Here is a 20322-nt window from a genome sequence, read left to right as displayed (position 1 = left end):
ATTCCCTTCTGGCCAAGAGAAAGGTGTTACTCAGCCACATCAAACGTGCCCATACTATTCACAGACTGGGGAAACCATATGTCCATACTTCTCCTAACACAACATCTTTTTCCCTTGGAGCCAAGACTGAATTTAAAATTCTGTCCCTTTCTCCAAGATTTCTGGGCATCCAGGAGACAGGCACAGCTCCAGGGTGCTGTAAGTTGATTGGTACCCATGTTTGAGAGCAGGATGTACACTGTAGCCTTCCCAACAGCCCAACTGCAAGTACAGGACATCCAAGACATCCATACAGCAATTCCTAGAAACAGAATCGTGGAAACTAATTGTATTCACAGATTTAACAGATTGCACCCTTTAAACAATCTGCACTGGCAGTGCAAAGCAAAGTTAGATGTTTCTGTAACATAGCTTAGCCTGACATTTTGCATACTTGGGTCAGTTGTAGTGCAGCTCACTGAGGAATTTTTACTCCAGCTTCAAAACTTGATGCAGATAAAAATTCTTTGAAGTTCTTGTAGATTTGGAGTAGCTCTGCATTTAATGATATCCTGTTCTTGACAGATAAAAAGCCTGTATGAGATGCTGCAATTTAATCACAAATACACATGCATGATTGAGACTATCAAACAATATCTATGCACATACTTAGCTCTTAAAAGCATCTACAAAAAACTCACACACTTCTTAAATTAATAATGTTTATTTCCATTAAACCGAGACAAATTTTCAAAATTAATACAAGATAAAAATTCAAGGTGGTTGGCATGGAGAAAAAAAGATAACACTGCACATCATGTATATTATTTGTATATGCTCAAAAATATTTTTGAGTTAAACAATACTGGCATGTAGAACTGGCACTTCCCCACAGAACAAAACCAGCAGAATTTTCCTTTCTCTTCTAGTCAGTAGTTCTATGAAAACTAAACAGACACACATGCAGCCTGCAACTTTCAGCCCAGGTTTACCACGGGAATTTGGAACAACCCTCTATCAGAAGTCACAAAATTGTAGCAAAACACTTTTCCTACTGCATTTTTCATACCTGATGGTATGAAAACAAACAATCAGTTTTCTAGCATTGACTACAAGTGCTTCAAACTGCATTAGAGCGTGCAAACAGGCCAGAGGCATTCACAAAACCTTATTTATTTGATAACAGATTAAAGCACTCCTGCAAAGTTACAGCTCCTGCCCGAAATCAAAACCACTGAAATCCAATTTTGCTTGTTGGTTTTCACTGGGCTCCAAATTTTCTACAGCATTAGACAAAATACACAAGTAACACTGATTTTTAATTATTTCAATAAAAATCTTCCACCCTGACAGCAGTATTTTCAAGTATTGCTACCCTAGCCTTCTAACACCTACCGAAAACCATCAAGAAACAAGACAAACAAAAAAGCTCAAATGGAGAGAAGAGCATTTAAACAAATGTCCCTCTCCTTACCCCACCCCACCCTCCCACCCAGGAACTTGCTGACTTAATTCCAAACTCACAATTTATTGTACAGCCAGGAGTTGGAATAAGCTTTCCCTGAGCTCTCTACCTGTTTCAAAAAGTCAGAACATGTTTCCTTGAATTCAGCCATTATTATTGTTATTATTGCATTTTCTCTGCTAATATGCAACATATTTTCTAGGCAAGTTATTTCATTTTGGTAGCCCTGGATTTGTGTTCTATTGCTCCACATACAGAACTTGAAAGTGCATCTGACTTCTAAACAGTGTTAATCAGGCAGGCTTCAGGGAGTAACTAGACCCAAAAGATCTATGTGCACAAGCCTTTGTAATGATACATCTCTGTTGCAAAATGCAGAATTAATAACAGATCTACTCAGATATTTAGTGGCACAGCATCAGTTAGAGAGAGAACTGCTTTGCATCACAAGGTTTGGCTTTTAGAAGGGAACAAAGCACTGTCCTGTGCAGCAGGGGTCAGGAATGGGGATGGGTACAGATTTCATATACAAGAAAAGCAAGTGGTCCACATGCAGATGCAATGCTGCACCATCACTGCACTGAGAGCATCTTTGGAGGTCTAGTCCCTACCTGCTACCCACCTTCAGAGGAGTGGGAGTTGTGTGATGAACACAAGGAAGCCTCAGAACTGCATGAAAATTTTGCTTAAACTAGTCTAAGTCACAGGTATTGTCATGGACTTTAAATGCAAATCCCCAGAAGACTGACCTAAAATGTACCATCAAATACAACACAATATAAATACACAAGGAGACTTGGGTTAATGCTGCTGACTGCATTCAGAATTCAGTAGTCTTGCTTTTTCCTTTTCAGTATTTCTAGCATACCAAAAGGCATATTTGTATCTTCCCCCATAAATAAAGCTAGTCTGATAAGTTAATTTTGTAGATTTATAAAATATTTTCTATGCAACTTAACGCAATAGCCTAAAAAAAGCAATTAAATTTAACTTTAACAAATAGTATATTTACAATTAAAATAAGTACAGACCTTAATGGGTTTGCATTCATTTATAGCACAAAATAATTTACAAGGCTTAAAGTAATAAATAAGTCACTGGAAAGCTTTCAGAGATGTGCATTGTCCATATGTCAGAGTGCAGCGGAGCTTCAGGAAGCAGTAATGAGTTCTGGCTAAAGCGTGTCCACAACTCCTTATGTTGGACGGCCTTGGCCAAAACGGGGTTTTGACCTGGGTTAAAAACACATGAGAAACATATTTACATCATGAATGCAGGGTTTTTATTAATAATGCAGGTTTTTGATGTCTGGGGGTATTTTGGTTTAGTTCTACGAGGTGGACAAAGAACAGGCTAAAAACCTTGCCTAACACTTTTCCAATTTTCTCTAGTTCCACAAAAAGAAAATGATGCTGAGCTGCAGGGAACCTCCCCCCAGCATGGCTCCAAGACTTTCATTCTCCCAGCTCTTCCTGGAGACCAAGGGAAGCTTTTGCACCTCATATGGCTTAACCTGGTGGAAGCTGATCCATAAGAAGTATGTGAAATGAGGCCAGTTTTTCTTTAAAATATTGCTTTAAAACCCAGCACGCCACGCTCCCAATATCCAGGAGTTTTTCTTGCCTTTATTTTAAAATCTTACCTGGGATTCTTCTCAGCATTGCTTTGTCGGGCACTGACCTGTGCTGAGGCTTTTATTTGAGCTTCAAGTCTAGAATAAATGCCTCCTGCATACTGGAATCCAGAAAAAAAAAATAAAGTTTTGACATGATTTCAATGTAATCAGTGACTTTCCATAAAACTCACTAATATTCAGCACAATCTATGGCATACTTTTGTCCATTATCACAACCCAGTTCTGATTTCTTTAAACCCATTCTACTTTCCATGAGAACTTTTTAAAAGCAGTGAACTTCAAATATTATTTTAAACTCCAATCCTCAAAAAATCACGCCTGGAACAAAATGAAGATTGATAAAATTAATTCTGTAGCTTAAGTATTGAATAGATATTATTTTCATTTGTGTTTAATATTTTTGTTAACCAAGGCTCACTTCAACTCTGCAAACATTACATTTTGCCAGGACAAATCTTACTTCTTTGCTGTCTTTGGACTTGACTCGATCAAGGTCTCCCAGTCTCATTTTTATTAAGTGCCCTGTGATCTCAGACATTCTTCTCTGATCTGTCAGAGGTAAGAAAGGAGATTTAGAACAAAGGTTTTCATTGCTACCAAACACAAGGAGGATTAGACACAGATTTTAGTGATATGGATTAGTAACTTTTTTTAGTTCATATAAAAATCTTGAACAGCCAAGCTCCTAAATCCTGATGTAGCATCAGCAGCCTTGGCAGATACCAGAATCAGCCTGAGGCTCTACACTGAGATCAAAATCTCAGGAAATGGTCTTGAGGCAGAATTTTTTAAAACAGCAAAATTGCACAAGAGTTTCAGGAGAGATTAAAAAAGGCAGAATAAATTAATCCAATTCTGAATATTTTTAGCCACAGAGACTGGGAAAGAGATGGAAGTGGATGTTTCTCTGTTTATCTGCACAGACAACAAATGCCACAGGGCTGCAGGAAAAAATATCTGCATACTTTTATAATCATGAGATGACCCAACTATAATCTCTGTAGGTTCTGTGCTGACATTCCAAATAAAGCACATAAATCACACAAACACCCCAAATCCCACTGCTGGATCTGAGATTAAATTCACCCTACAGGGATGTAACTAACTGAATTTTAAGAAAATTAGCTGGATCATCTCCTTTGCATAATGTTAACTTTCTGAAAGCTAAACCAGGCAGGAACAGACCATCTTCTCTTTGAGCATCTTGGTTGTATCTCAGGGACCTGGAGGCATCCCATTTGTTCTGCTGCATGCTCACACTGCAAGAGAAAGGAGCACACATCCTGTATCAGGAACAGCCTAAAAGAGGGAGATACTAAAATGTGCTCTCAAGGGCTCTGAAAATGACTTACATGAAAGGAGAAGCATCTCGGGAACTTGACTGCTGGAGAAAAAGACAGATTTAATGTGGCTGTCTAAGGTCAACTCCAAAACTTACAGAAAATTCCTCACTATTTAAGCCAGCCAGAGAGCCTGGATTCACAGCTGTGATTTTACCTTATCAGATGGCTTCTCCCTTTTCTGAACACTAGGTGAAGAAACTGCTTTCTTTGGGTGCCTGTAGGATTTCTTTAATTTCTCCTTTCTCCCTGCTAATGGAAGAAACATCTATTCATACCCTCAGATGTTTGGAATGTATTTTTCCCCTCTATTTCTTTACAAACAGTGTAAAGCAATAGGCTCTTTTCTTTCTATTAGTGTTGCAGGCATGGTAACACACAGTACTCAAATGCTTTTCTATGAGAAATATACAGAAACTCAAGTATGCATTTAAAATGCAGAGTGACTGCACAGAACAGCATAGATTTTTTACATTTAAAAATTAATGCACATACAAGCTACACTTTTGACCATATTGATTCAATGACTAAATTCTGAGCAATATCAGATCAAGCAAGTTTAATTTAAATTACAAAAATTTTCTATCAAATTTTTTTTTTAACTGGTACAATTCTGATTGCCCATGAGTAATGACAAAAAGAACAAAGAAATCATTGGAAGCCTCTCTTCCAATGAATCATTAGTAGGGTGAAAAGGAGAAGTTGCTTTTTGGCTTTACATGTTCTTAAACCCATTAACACATTCAAAAATGAATACAAATATTTTTAGATCATATACAGCTTAGCTTCAATTCAGACACAATTTCAGCTACATTAACCAGTCATTCCTCTATATCATCAAGAGACAAATCTGCAAATTTTTTTTTGCATGTAAAAGCAGTCATGTAATTGCTGCCTTTTCTTCCAACATTTATTACATGAAATCTCATTAATTTGAGAGTTTCCTGCAAAATAAGTGCTTGATAATTCCAGGGGCTTTTCAGAAATGAATAGCTGCAGCTTTTCTTGTTTGCCAGGGATTTTTGATGGCACTGAGCAGTGGGGTGATGTGTATCTAACCACAGGAAAACCTGGGACAAAATTCAAGTAACTTTGGGTTTTATTTTTGAAACACCTAATATTCAAAATCTGCTTACAGAGGACTTCTGCTGCCTCAAATCCCTATTTGATAACTCCAGAGAGGAGGACTGTAAAGACTTGATGTACCTGGTTTCTTGCACACTTCTTCTTCATCCCCCACTTCATCCTCAGTGACCTCTGAGCCTGTGGTGTACTCCTCCTCTTCAGACAGCAGTGATTGCTGCTTCTAACCAACACCAGGAGAAGCCAGAGATTAAAAGTGAGGCTGGGTTTCTACTAAATCATATATTAAACCTGTCTTGCAGGTGCTGACATCCATTCCCTATCTCAGTGACCAAAGAGTGAATCAGCACAGAATTATGGAAATGTTCAGTAATGTGATATTTACATTGTTTGAATATAAACATTTTTCTAAATAAGTGATAATGAGAAATTATGAAGCTTAACAATGAAGACCTGAAGCACCTCAGACCAGCCAAGAGAGACAGATACTCAAAACCTTGGATTTTGATTTATGTTTCTGCCAGCCTAAAAAACTCCTAATAACTGATATGCAGTGCTAGTGTGGCTTGCTGCCATTCAGAAAAACATAGAAAGGAATTTCTCATTTCTATTAATGCCAATTCACACTTACCATACTGTCTTGTACAAACTGTTGCTATACGGTAACCTCCAAATTAAAGCAAAAAAAATGCATTTTTTGTCTCATTTATTAAGAAATAAGTCAAAAATCAGAGCTAGTTCTTTGCTAGTACAGAAGATCAAATTTTTTAAATTAGTAAAATATTTTACTAACCAGCTGCAAAGTCCAGTTCTTCAGAGACAAAAACTGTAGTCACAAAGAGAAAAAAAGGCATATAAGTTTAAGAACTAATAATAATTAAAATTAAAAAGTGAGAGGAATTCTAAAAATAGGAGTGGTATGTTACAGTACAGCATTCTACACTCGTAGCTCCCAGGCCTCCTCCCATCTTGAACTTCAAATTTTGTTGCAATGATCAAACCCAAGTAGGTTGAAAACCACTGACCAATTAAATGCAGTCAATTCATGTTTTAGTGAAAATAAGCTTAGTATTAAAAATATTTACAGCTGATTTTTTGATCAAAAATCAGGGAAGTTATGCACTGAAATATTTCCAGCAGACATGGGAAAAGTTTTGCCTTTTCACCAAACAAGTATTTTGCACCTATGCCTTACTCCAACATTGTATGGGGTTTATTTTTATTAAAAGTTGTTCAAGAGCTTCTTCAAAGAATCCTCATTATTAGAAAAAAAGAAGGAAAAGCATCAGCACTCACAGCATTGATCTCTCCAGTTTTGGGGCCCCACGGTGTATTTGGTTCTACAAGCACATCACATTCAAGGCCTTTGTCATCACCAAGCCCAATACCAGAATCACTTTGAGAGAAATACATAAACCAAAATTAAATATTTCTATTCCACTACTTCAGAATCAGTCTTAATTGACTGGACATGTATCAAGAGAGCAGACAGATCTCTGAGTCAGACACATTGCATCTTGACAGCAATACATTAAAATATAAAGATAGCAGTGAACACTTATGGAGGTTGAGTGACTAAAAGCCTGCTTGAAAAGTGAAAGTTGCTCTTCAATTTCCAAGTAAACAATCAAAAATAAGTTACCCTTAGAAAGACCTATGACTCATTCTGAAATGGGAGAGAACTCCAATAAAGCAAGCACACGTGTTCACTGTTGAGAGCTAAGTTATTTCAGTAACACAATACAATGTTCTTACCTATTCTCATCCTTAGTGAAAGGAACAACTATAACATCTCTGTGCTGCAGCAGGTCATTCAAGATCTGAGCAGTTTGAGATGGCAGAGCATCCCCCTCTTCACTTTGAGATGGCAGAGCACCCCCCTCTTCACTTTGAGATGGCAGAGCATCCCCATCTTTGCTTTCTGGAGGTAACTCCACCATATGATCCCTCACTTTGCAGCCCTGCAATACACAGAGGCAGAAGATCAAATATTGGAGTTAATGGGAAGAACTGATTCCACTCAGTATAACAACAAAAGTTCAACTTCTGAATTACAATCCTTATTTTGGAAAAAGATCTATTTTCCTAACACACTGTTGCCCACCCCACCATGGGTAAAGGAGAGCTGAAGTACCTTTGGGAGGGTTGTGGGGTCAAACCGAAGAACTTTCTGGTTACAGCAGGGATACACTCCTGTGCCAGTGGAGCCCAGAGCACTTGCTACACCTGGATAAAGAACTGGCTGCGAATGGTACTGGCAGTGGGAGAATTCAGTGCACAGGAAAGACTACATCAGCAGAAAGACAAGAGAGAGAGAGGTGAGATGACCTATGGAAGTAAAAATTGTGCACTGTAAAGAGTGTGTACCTAGCTTTATTACCAAATATTATCCAAACAGCTTTAATCCCTGCTTCACCCCTCAAAAGTCACCCACCACAAACCAAAGTGAAACTACCTAACCTGGTTACCACAGGCCAAAGGGAAATTACCTAACCTGGCTAGCACAGGCCAAAGGGAAATTACCTAACCTGGCTAGCACAGGCCAAAGGGAAATTACCTAACCTGGTTACATCTTGAGCAGGTCAACCAGTTGACCGTCCCCCAAAGGCGCCAGTAAACATCCCGCCAGGACTTCAGTTCCTCGTGAAGGCCAATTAAATACTCATGCACTTCCCAGGTTTTGTCTCTGAAAAAGCAGAACATCAGAGTCTTGACTCTGTTTCAATCCTGCCACCAGGATCACAAGGTGGAGAAAGAGCAGAAAACACACTGGTGAAAAGCCAGGCTACAATGTCAGACAATACTAAATTCAGAGCATGACAGAGGAGACTTTATTCTTTCAGAACATCCTAAACTCACTCATAGCAAAGAGTTACAGCTTGATTCATCTCAAGATCCATATACTGCAAATTTACAAGCTAAGATAAACATCTATCTGCAACACAACAATAGCTAAGAAATTGAATTGTTTGAAAACACAAGCTCATGCCCTTTTGATGAAGGTACACACCTGGCAGTTTTAGTATTAAAAATACAGGACTTTGTTCCTTCCTTGTGATCAAATTAGACACACCTCTTCAGAATTCAAAAGAGAATGTGCAACTTGCAGTGGGGTATGTTATCTTCAGAAAGAGCAGATAAAATTTCCTCCCAATTTTAGGCCCTGGCCTGAACCATTTTTGTTAAATGTGTGCCTAGCCTAGGCTAAGCAAGCAGCACATCCAGTTGGAAGTCAGCTCTAGGCATCACTATAGGACCAATAGAAACCTGTTTTTAAATCATTGAAGATAGAACTGCATTAGCTCCTGAGCCTGAATTCATTAGTGGCCAGCATCTCTTCTCAGTAAACATATTCTGTGTAGCAAAGCATCACAAGTAGCACAAGGCAAATAATTAGAATCTAGATAATGCTCTGAGTAACTTTAAAGCCCTGCACATTTATCTGCTGGGAATTGCAGAGCAGCCACATACACTCAGCTTAAGTGAAGCAATACAATTAATGAATTTTATGTGACTAATCACCAAGGATCTTAAATAGGTCAGGACAGGGGCACAAGATTTGGTTCCATGTAGATTCCAGGCACAACTTAACTCCACACCTTGGAATAACTGGTGGGAGCTATATGGAACTGTCTAGGCTGCTCTGAACAAAAGGGATCTGATGAAAAAGGTCTCCTGTCATTAATCTCCCACCATCCCCCTTAAAATGGGCATGTGGGGAGGGAGGGAACTGCAGCTGATCTTGGATGATCTTCATTGACAGGAGAATCCAGCTGTTCACAGCCATGGATCAGACAGACAGAATTCAATTAAACATTTGTGCCAAATGAATCAGGCTTGCATACAGAACACATCCTGCAAGCTCCTCTGACAAATACTTCAGGAACAGAAAAACAACTGGCAAAGTTTATTCATGGCAACCTTTAAGCAGGTTGAGCATTTGATTTGACAGTATAAACTCAGATTAGAAAGTACCCTTTAGCCTTTGTTTGCAGGCATAGTGGGGTCTATCCTTCACTAAAAAACCTTGCAGAAATGCAGCATTTCATTCAATCTGTCACCATCAACTGCATGCATCTTAAAACCATCTGATGAAAGAATTAGCTGAGTATTTTCTATTTAAAGCAGTGCAGCCCAAAAATAGCCCTCCCAGTAATCATGGCTGCAGTTTCCCCATTTCCATTCAGCAGCACATCATCATAATCACACTCCCCTGTTTTATTTTTAAAGCTAGGTAACACAAGAAGTTGAGATACTTCATACACTCTTCACATATCTGTGACTTAATTTTGTAATGTATCTGAGTATGTAGTACTTCTAAAATCACCCAAAATCAGAGTTCAAGAAACATTTTATGTATGTACATATTCACTACCTTATATGAACATAGACAATATTCCCATGTTGGTCTATGTTGATTTTTCCTGGTACACAAGGAATTCTCCTTTCAGTTTCTTTGGTTAGCAACTTTTTACATAAACAACACCTAGATTAAAAAAAAAGAGAGAGAAAGAAGGAAAGAAAGCTGGAGTAAGAGCAGGGCTTCTAAACACAGGGACTGTCCTTGCTACCGAAGCAGCCATATAAAAATGCCATACCTGTATAAAGTTGCTGCATTTCCTCTAGAATCTGGATTTACATACTCAGGATCAAACAGTCTCTCAATCTTCTTGCAGAAAAGTTTACTATTAATGACAGCAACACAGCTCACCCATTAGAAAAAAACCTGAAAATTGCTTTATGTATAGTGAGATTAACATTCACATTCTGATAAGCAAAGTCACTCACAGAATCTAGCTTTTAATGTAATTTTCCTTTAAATTATCCTGTTCATCTGCTTGTCTGTCAGTCTGCCCTCCAATAATTGGCCCTTATCTTGATACTAAGCTGGGATCCTGAATGAAAGAACATTCCAGCACAACTATTCAGCCTCCCAGCCACCCTGAATTCTAAGTCCAAATATCCAAGTTCACAGGATGCTGAAGCCAAACCATTCTCTACCAATTAGGAGCATGTCATCCCATAAAAGGTTTCTCCCCCTAATCCTTGCTCCCATGTGAGAATTCATGAATAATTCTCCCATGCCACACTCCTAGTGTGGCCTTTCCTTTTGCTCATTTCCTATAAAAGCTCCTTCCTTCTGCTCATAATTTTTCTATAAAGTTCTGGAGTCACACCATTATACTCTGCATTAAAAATACATTCCATGAGAATATATAGAATATATAATTTCAAACTGCACAGTCTTAGCAGTTATTAACATGATCTCAAAGCTCAACAGCACTTCAGAAACTTATTACAGGGCAAAAAAGTTACCTCTTAAATTTGTCTCTTTTGTCCTTCAGCTCTTCCACCTCATTGTGCCTGAAGAGATCAGCAATGTGTGTAACAAGATTAGCGTTGATACAGTTCATGTTACATGGCGTGGCTACAATAGCATTCATATTTTTGTGGCAATAATGAATACACTTCTCTACCTAAGAAAAATAGAAATATCAATGTTAAGGAATTCTATACAACCCCCCCCCCCAATACTAATTGCTTCAAGATTTTTATTTTAAGTGTGGTGTTTTGGAAAACTATTTCAGTTTGACTTAAAAATAAAAAACAAGCCTCAGATTGGCCTAAAGCTGATGCTGAATAACATGACTTAGTTTATGTTCTCCTCCAAAAATTTCAGTAACCTTCCACTTTCTTGTTGAAAGAGAACCACAAAACACATGGATCTCAACTGCAACAGCTGTGCTTTGCTGTAGGCCACCCCAATGACAGAACTTTTGACAAACATTTGAAAAAAGTCAGCAGCTATTCCTTAGACAGAGCTGGAAAATCAGATCCTACATTGCAGGTATATCATTCATGAAGAAAAGGATATAAAACAAGCACTCTAGATCACACTACCACATTTGGAAATAACACACTCCAAGTTTTATTGCATTGAGATTCTGCAAATATTGGATTACTGCACTGAATAGAAGAAGTGTTAAAAACCTCAAAATGTTCTCCTTGCAGCACCTGTTTATGTTACAGCCAAAGAACAACAAACAAGCTGCTAAGACACCTGGTAATTAACTGTGTCCTCATGCTAAAAAAATCAATCTTTCTTAATACTTACTAATGAATCCATCTTCAAAAACTCAGAAGAAATAAGGATTGAGATGACATTTGATGGTTCTGGAAGGCAACAGAACAAAGGTGGGGTTTTTTACGTGGATTTTTTTTGTAATTTCACATCACATCCCTCTCTCTTCATATTTAGCAACTGTGTTAGCTATTATTTTAGCGAACAATTTGTCATTCCATCTTCTACTATACAGAACCTTTTAACCATCTTAAGAAATAAACTTTTGTTTACCATTTCAGGGGCCAGAGTAGAACTATAACCTGGAAAAATTATTATAATTGGAAACCTTATTAAAATTGGAAAAGGAGGCTTCACAGGGATGCAATGACTAAACAATTACACAAGATTAACTTCCATCTGTAGCCATCACACCCAGCTGAGATTTTTTCAACATAACCTTCAAGTTGCAAGTTATAAACAAACCAAGAGAAGAAAGTTACATTTTAAAAAGTGGTAGTAAAGGCTTATTAAAACATTAAAAACTTGCCTCAAAATCCACAAAGGCTCTTCTACCATTGTATTGGATTGCATTGAAATTGTAGAAAACATTGCAATTGTACCAAGAGGGAGCAGAGGAGAAACAAACAAACCAATCATCAGCATTTAAAATCTACCACTCTGCCCTTGGCCAGAAGAGGTCTGAAGAGCCTTAATTAAAAACATCACATCCCACAATATATTAGGGCTTTTTTATTGCTTCAACTTTCAGCACGTTTCTCCAAAGCTGTCAGTGCTAGCAAAGCAGAGCCATCTGCTGAAATGACCAGAGGATCTCTGTTCCAACACTCTTCTAACAACTGATGATGCCTTGTGAAGGCTGCCCTAGAGCAGAGATTAGATGGAGCTAAAGAATAAAGTAGGGGTTTATTAGCAGGCCTCCATGGATGCACCTTGGGCAGCACAAGAGCCCAGCCAGGGCTACACCCCGGGTGAACCAAAATGGTCACAAAATGCACGACTGAGCACGGGGTCTCTCATTTGATCAGTTCTGCTCCATTTGCCTATTGGAGTTCATTGTCCCATTCCAGCTTGAGGGGATGCAGTCCCATTCTGCTGCTTGTTTTTCTCTCTTCAGCCCATGTTGTTTGTGCTCTTGGGCCTGAGATCTGGATCATTTGTCCTCGGTCTCCAGCTGGAGCAGGAATTGTTTTGTCTCCCTGCTCTGTGCAGAGAGCTCACCATCCCCTAATATGAGCCTCAGACCCACACACTAAAGCAGCACAGAACCTGAAAAATAGAAAAGCTAAACCTGAGGCATCACTGACAACAGTCACAAACAGACTGGGGCTGAACGGCAGCAAAACCATTCATCTTCAATTAGTACAGAACATAATGAACCTACAAGAAATGATTTGCTTTTACCTAAAGTGGGCACTTCATTAGCCTCAGACTCCTTGGAGTTCCTTTTGACATATCTTATCAGCCAGTCAAAGATGTGAACGTCACAGTGCACAGAAATATCCACCTCCTCCCAGCGCTGGGCATCCACTGACAGGTACTCAGCAAAGTATTTCATCTCTGAAATTAGAAGGTCTCTAGGACACACAAAATCTTCTTTGAGGTTTTTGGCTTCGTCACACACATGGATCACCATGTTGGGCCTCCAAAGGAAAAAAGCCACAAAGCAAATTAGGAGCCTAAGCCAATGAGGACACCAAATCCCAACGACCTCATCTCCAGCTCTGGGTCATGCATTGCAACACTGATGGCACCAACAGGGTTTTATTAAGAGAGGGAAAACAAATTGCAGTTATTAACTATTAATAGAAACTATTGTTGGACAGGTGAAGAAGACTGAGGCATATCATCTACAGATAATCAGAGTGATTTAATTAAGGAAGCAGAAATAGAAAGCTTCTAGCTCCATTCCCCAGTTTTGTCACCTGCTTGTTATAGGATACTACTTGAATTATATGGAGAACTTGTTTGCTCTCCCTTCCTAATTTTCTTCAAAGAATAACCAGATATGGATGCCTAAGTCACTGAGGCACCGAGGACAGTAACAGAAATTTTCATGAGTGGAAATTAAGATTTGGTTTATTGTATATTAAAAGTCTCTATTTCTTAAGAAAGGCTTGAAGCTAGACTCAGTAAATGCTGTCTCTACAGAGAGATGCTTAAGTTTCAAACAAACATTATTCTATGTGTAATTATATAGTGTGGAAAACAGGGATATGTGATGGAATAAAAGTGACCTGGATGGCTACTGGAATTCATGGGAAAATTTTTCATTTACAGCTCTTTTACTGCTTTTACATAGGACAAATATATGTTCAAGAGTATCTTCAAATTGTAATTGACCATCAGTCTTGTTTCATTCCTTTATAAAACCAGGTATGTTTCTCATTCCTGTCACAGCAGTGATCAATCACGCAGAGGAACATAGATTTATAAATATCTTATTACACACAACATATTCTCAAACCAACTCCTTGAATTTCTGCAGCAATGGAAGGTTTCCAAATTTCATTAGGCTTTTTCCAGTTGTTTTCTTTCTGGTAGTAGATAAATTTCCGCAATTTAGACATCTTTCTGTCAATTCAACAATCCCCTAGATAACAAACACACAAAGCTCTTCTTACCCCTGGGTTTCGTCAGTGCTTTCCCCATTGTTATGGGCAGGACCTTTCTCAGATTCTGAAGAACAACTCCTTGTGGAGGCTGCACTGGGCCTTCCTTCAATGTAAGGAAAAAAGGCTGCATTAGAACAAAAACTCCTGGCCTTTTGCTCTTCAGCACCTTGGAATGCCACTCAAGTATGGCTGTCATGGTGGAGCAAGGGCACAGCTGGCAGCAAATCTGCTTCCCTAAGGGCTACTAAACATTCCAGATTCCTGCTCTGAGTGCCACCCATGGGAACTCACAGCAGCACCACTGCTGGGTTGCCCAGACTCTTGGCTACAAACCCAGATCACTTCTGGCTCAACACTGAGCGTGAGACTCACGGCCTGTGGCACTTCCTTCTGGGAATGTGACCCTCTCCTTTAGCTCTCCTGGTCTGCTTTGTGGGACATGGCTCCTAAGTCCCAGCCACACCAAAGCTCCTGCCAGGACAGAACTTGAGACCAATGCCGCTCCTTACCCATCCTGTACCAGCTTTGGGAATAAGCAGCCTCCAAAGAGAAGCACGGAAGGCTCTTAGGATGTGTTTGTTTTTGCCAAATTTCTCACACACGTGGCTTAAAGCAGCTGATCACATCGAACAATGCCCAAAGAGAGCAGACCAGGAAATCTGCCTGGTCCTAGAGCTACATCACTGAGGTGGTTCCAGGAATAAAGGACAGGTGCACTTCAAATAGCTCATCTTCACAAAGGTACCACAAGCAGTGGAAGGTGCACACAACAACCTAATGAGGTTCAGGAGTTCAGCCACCAAATCCACCGAGTTCTGGACCAAGGGTTAAAACAATGACTTTCGTTTCCAGCTGTGAATGGATTATTACAATGTGAAACTTCAATAATCTGGCTTAGAAGTCAGAAAGATCATTATCTTTTTTAAACAATGGAAGGGCACTGTATCTGTCTTCCACTGAAAACCCTAAGATGGTGATTTTCCATGATTATGCCACTCTCTCAGATTTCTGGGAGTTCCAGAAACATCATCTCCCACTTGAGTAATGTAAGAGGCTGAAGAAGATTAAGAGAGACCTCTTCCTCTTCATCTAATGGCTGAACAACTACAGCAGACTGACAGCAAAAATGATATGGTTCAGAACACAGTAGTTTTGCCCTTCAGGAAAGCAAAATTACTGCACCAGAAGCAGAGGAAACTAAACTTTCTCCAAAGGAGCAGCCAAAGGCCTTGCACAGTTAAGTCTTAGTAAGGCCTTAATGGAGGGAGGAGAATTAGCAGAAGGGAAGATTCACTCAACAGATTCACTCCCAGTAAAACCTTGGGCAGGGCTGCTCCAGCCATGGCTCTCTGAGAGCCATCCTCACTGCAGGTGAGGCGGGAGCCCTGGGCTGGAATCAAAGGTGTGAGTTTTGCAAGAAGGGACTGTGGAGTTCTGCCTGCGAATACATTAACAAGTCCATTGTGAACACAGTGAAGTGATTTATTGAGGCAATAATGCTTCCAAGAAAATGCAGCACAGCCAAATTAATGGGGACATCCGAACTTCACCACACATTGTTTCGTATCTTCTTCCCTCCCTTCCAAAGCTAACAGATTGATTAACTTTTGAAACCTTGTAACAAACCCTTTAGGTAAAAGGCTAACCTCTGTGTTTGTTTACTGTCATGAGATGCAATCAGAGGGACTTACCAGCAGTTGGCCTTATAATTAGCAAGTATTAAATGAGCTTCTATCACTCAGCCAAATCCAGAATCCAGCTCAGAATGAGTACGGTCTGATTTGCTTTTTCTCCCTGCTACTCATGACTACAAACAAATGCAAACAGGCCCAAAATTCTTGATCCTAACAATAAGATAATGTGAATAAATCCACTAGGAAGCAAATAATTAAACAAAGAAACATTTACAAATAGGATTGTCTCAAATCCCCAATTCTGAAATGTAGAAGTGCCTCACAAATACTAAGAAGGTGAGTTCACCCAAGCCCGTGAGAAAAAAAGATTAATTACCCTAATTTCATGTCAACAAATTACACTCAAACAGGGCAAATGATTTATCCAAAGTCACAAAGAAAACAGAACAATCTCAGGCTAGGATCTTGTCAAAGGAAACATTATATTAGTGGACTTGACTGCATTAATACTCATTACATGTATTACATCGTTAGAAAGAAAACATGCACTAATTGTCTCAGGAGTTCTAGAAGCAGAGCTGGCTCGTTAACTGCCTCCTGGGAAGCTGCTAATCCTGTAAACAGGGACCTGTGGGTGCCAGCAGCATTCATCCCACATCAGGCATGGAACACATAATTGAAAGCTGATGGGAAGCACTTCCAGGCTTGACACTGCATATACATTTTCCAGTACCATCCCTTGATTACAGTTGTTAAACCGCTTTGAACAAAGGTCAAACAGCTGTTTTTCTGCTGCAAAGGGGACAGTGAAAGCTGCAGTGAAGGACATTTTAACAGAGAACACATTTAAATGCTTCACTGTCATCTTAATTTTTAAAGCAGAAATTATTTATTCATCACTGAAGCAAATTTCTCGTGCAAATACGTCTACCAAGTTCTAAAGAGACTGGAACATCTCTGTACTGAAAATCAGAGAATAACAACACACACGTTTAATTACAACTTCTGACAGAAGTAGTACAAAAGGAATTGTTAACAATATTTAACTGTGCTATTGATTGAATTTACTACTAGTGGGTTTGGTCCTCTTCTGCCCAATAATTACTGGGACACATAATTGACCAAGACACATTTTATGTCATCTCAAGATTGTCTTGAAGCAAAAATTAGCTACATTTTGCTCCAACTCCTCTGTACCCATCCGTGGCAAACACAGGGCCTGTAGCTGGGAGAGGAAGGTTTGCCCCCAAGGGATCACCTCCTCAGCTTCCTGCAGCTTTTCTTCACAATACTCTCCAGTTATTTTAATAACACTGCTAAACATGATTTCAAATGGCTGTAGGGTTAACAGCACACCACCAAAATTCCTAAACAGAACTCAGCAGAAAGATTTATGCCTCTTGGAAGGACAAGTTCCCAAAAATACCCAAGCAAACATTGATTCTTAAACTAAACTAATGGCAAGTGCCTTGTTGTATGCATTATATTCATACTTCACCCTCCAAAGATGAATGAATGACTACCATTCCTGGGTGGACTTAACCACCAGGCCAGAAGCATGCACACACTGATTATCAAAGCCAATATAGGTCAGAATGACTAAAGACATACCAGTTATAGTAATGGAATCCTGCCCAATAGCAGGCTCCTGAAACTCTGTCTGGGAATCGAGCAAGGAGGATTTGATGTACGTAGCTAAAGTTTCCACAGGACTCCCACCAGCAGCCATCAGGGGATTATATTGGTTGTCAACAGGTGAACTTCCACTGCTTTTTAGCTCATCAAACCTTTTTGCACACTGTCACAAGATTAAATGATAGGACAATGAAGCAGTAGCTTTCAGCACATTTTTAATAACTTTGATTTGAGATGGATACTGTATTGCACATTTTTGCACGTGAACAGTTACTGACATCAAACTCAAAAACGCTGCCTATGTTGTTAGTGGTATCAGTATATATAAACACAGTAAAATAATAGCTACCATAATTAAATACTCTAACAGAGAGAGGAAAAAAATAGACAGAACCTGTTTAAACTTTAATTTCCTTAAACCCTATGAGTTTTTAAGCCTGAGGTTTTAAGCCCAGTTTTCAAAAGAGAAAAATATGGGGAGAGTTTGAATTCTCACTTTGTAACTAGTTCTTTTACCATAAATATGGTCAAATATTATTAAGCGTGGCTATAGAAAATGATTCACACTTATTATCCCTTTACCTTATGATTTCCATTCCAATTTGGACAAAAGGGACTGCTGCCTTCCACTGCAATTCTATAAACTTCCCATCCCCTGTTTCTGATGAACTAGAAAGTCTTCCTGTTCTGTAAATTTGTACCAACACAATCGTAATTATAGGTTTGGTTCAGCAAAGTCCTACACAGAGGTAACTTGCACATACAAATAAATCTACTTAATTCTACAGGTGCTCCTCCTGTGACACAGGTGTGGAGCTCCATTTGCAGATGGGTTTATCTATTTATTTAAGGTTGAGTTAACAGACAGGTCATGCCAGTGCCCCTTTGGGCCAGGGGCACACAGGGAGATCCTTCTGATAGTCACAGTGTCTCAGATTTGGGATGGCATCAAATTCGTGATGCCAGTCACATAAGTTCAACAGATAAATAAAGAGATATCTGTGCTTTCATCTACCTGTCCTAAATGGGAACTCCTTAAATAGAGACATATTTGAGACATTCGGTCCTGTAGAAACAGAGTAATCAGACATGTACTAATCAATCACATGAATTAATGTGGAGAGGGCTCACTGATATTGTTATTTTATTTAACATGCACAGTGCTGTCTGCACATTGAAAGGTGAACAATAGAGATATCCCCAAGCCTCTGCCAATAACTTGAAAGGCAGCAACATTCCACAGAAGCTTCTACACCCAACCCTTCATTTTTCTGTGTGAAATACGAGGTTACAGCAACGCCCAATAGCACTGCTATAAATGGGAGCTGACACACTTGATTAGGTTTGCAAGAAAGTCAAGACCACTGTCTTGTTTTCTTTCAGCTTTGCTGAATCACAAGGGCAAAAGACATTTTCTTTTCTTAGCTTACGCCCTCTCAGAAATGAAAAAGTCAAAATTATTATTAAAAAAGAGCATTTCACCAGGAAATTCAGCAATCCAGAAAGAGAAGTATACAGAGGTTCTTCCAACTGTACTCCAACCAAAGAAAGAAAAACCCACAGCTTGTAGGATCAAAAAAGCAGCAACTGCACTCCTTACCCAAGAGAGATCTGCAAGCCCTCCTTGTTTAGAGTTGTAACAGCACACCTAGAGAGTTATTAGGTTTCCTGGTAAGAACACTACAACCTGCACAGGGTTAGTGGGCACTGGCACCCCTTCCATCCAAGTCTTAGCTAGGGAGTTTGGAATGCAGTAGCACAGCTACCTTTTTTTAATACCACTTTGTAATTTTTCCTTCACAGTAATTTTCCTTCTTATTCTGTGAAAGTTCTAATGAAATACAATGCAGAACACATTTCCTTGCTCAGGTTCTGTAGAGACAAAACCAAACACCCTACCTCTTTTCAATCTACTTCTCATTTAACATTTTCAGTTAGGTACAAATTCCTTCAAAAAAACCCAAAACATAAGCTTCTATTTCCCTCCCTCCCCCCAAGAAATGTTGTCTTCTCCATAAAGCATTGCTTAAAGCATACAAATTCTTTTATTAGTGAACTCACTTCTTTGGATGAATATCCTGGAACCAGCCTTGCCACACTGTCCCAGTTGATAGGCTGAGGAACACCAATTAGGGAACACAAGATCATATCCAAAACCATTTGGTTGTTGTCATAGGGGAAGTTATTGTTTTCTGAGAATCCACGACTCATCTTTGGCTACTTAAGCCTAGAAGAGAAAGAGTTTTTAGCATGTCTCACTGCCTGGTTTGCTAAAGCTTGATCTACTGCACCTGCAGCACTCCATTAAATTACTGGGGATAAATTACCACTGCATTAAAGTCAAGTACTGGGGCTTTTTTGACAAAATTTTCATATTCTCAAAGCCCTGAGGGAGAAGCAGATGTGCAAAGCGCACCAAACCCAAGCCAAGAGCAGCAGGTATTATCCACCTTTCTTCTGAGCTGCCTCTTTCCAGAGGGCAAATCACACCTCTGAGGCCTCTAACACAAGAGAAAGGCTTCCAAAATCTCGGAATAAACAACCAAAGTTAGAGAGGAGCATTTTAATCCAAATTTACGCACGTTCAAATACTTCTGCCTGTTCCCACAAACCTTCCCCTCTCGGCTCTGCCCTCCTCTGGCTCTGCCCATCTGCTCAGCACACCTGACTGCCATTACTCAGAAGCCAAGCCAGGATACCAATTTAAGGGCCACCAACACTCCGGAGCCAGGAGACCACACCTGAATCTCCTTCAACTCTCATCCCCAACACCTGACAATCCCAACTGCTTATGAGCCAGGATGAGCAGCTCCAAAAACCTCTTATTCCTCAGCTTTAAGTAGAACATCGGAA

General features: G+C 39.4%; 1 protein-coding gene across 3 annotated transcripts; it reads right to left on the bottom strand.

Annotated features, from left to right (window-relative positions):
• Positions 1–1559: 1559 nt before the first annotated feature.
• SANBR (SANT and BTB domain regulator of CSR) lies at positions 1560–19680 on the bottom strand (the record flags this gene model as incomplete). Of its 3 annotated transcripts, none has more annotated exons than XM_084202258.1 (20): positions 1560–2676; positions 3087–3178; positions 3541–3629; positions 4266–4339; positions 4433–4461; positions 4578–4672; positions 5627–5726; positions 6297–6329; positions 6800–6899; positions 7259–7464; positions 7638–7790; positions 8066–8189; positions 9879–9989; positions 10102–10188; positions 10820–10980; positions 11619–11677; positions 12990–13228; positions 14210–14303; positions 17446–17632; positions 19531–19680. In XM_084202258.1, the coding sequence occupies 20 exons, from the start codon at positions 19678–19680 to the stop codon at positions 2640–2642; spliced, it is 2220 nt and encodes a 739-aa protein (XP_084058384.1). In that variant the 3' UTR covers positions 1560–2639. The 3 variants fall into 3 exon arrangements, with proteins under 3 accessions (XP_084058384.1, XP_084058386.1, XP_084058385.1); XM_084202260.1 differs by having other exon boundaries at positions 4578–4669; XM_084202259.1 differs by lacking the exon at positions 17446–17632 and having other exon boundaries at positions 4433–4464; positions 19531–19665.
• Between the last annotated feature and the right edge of the window lie 642 nt (positions 19681–20322).

The sequence above is a fragment of the Fringilla coelebs genome, assembly GCF_963513975.1.
Source record: "Fringilla coelebs genome assembly, chromosome: 3".
Lineage (NCBI taxonomy): Eukaryota > Metazoa > Chordata > Aves > Passeriformes > Fringillidae > Fringilla > Fringilla coelebs.
Note: the sequence above shows the minus strand (reverse complement) of the source record. Positions and strands in the feature narration are given on the sequence as shown.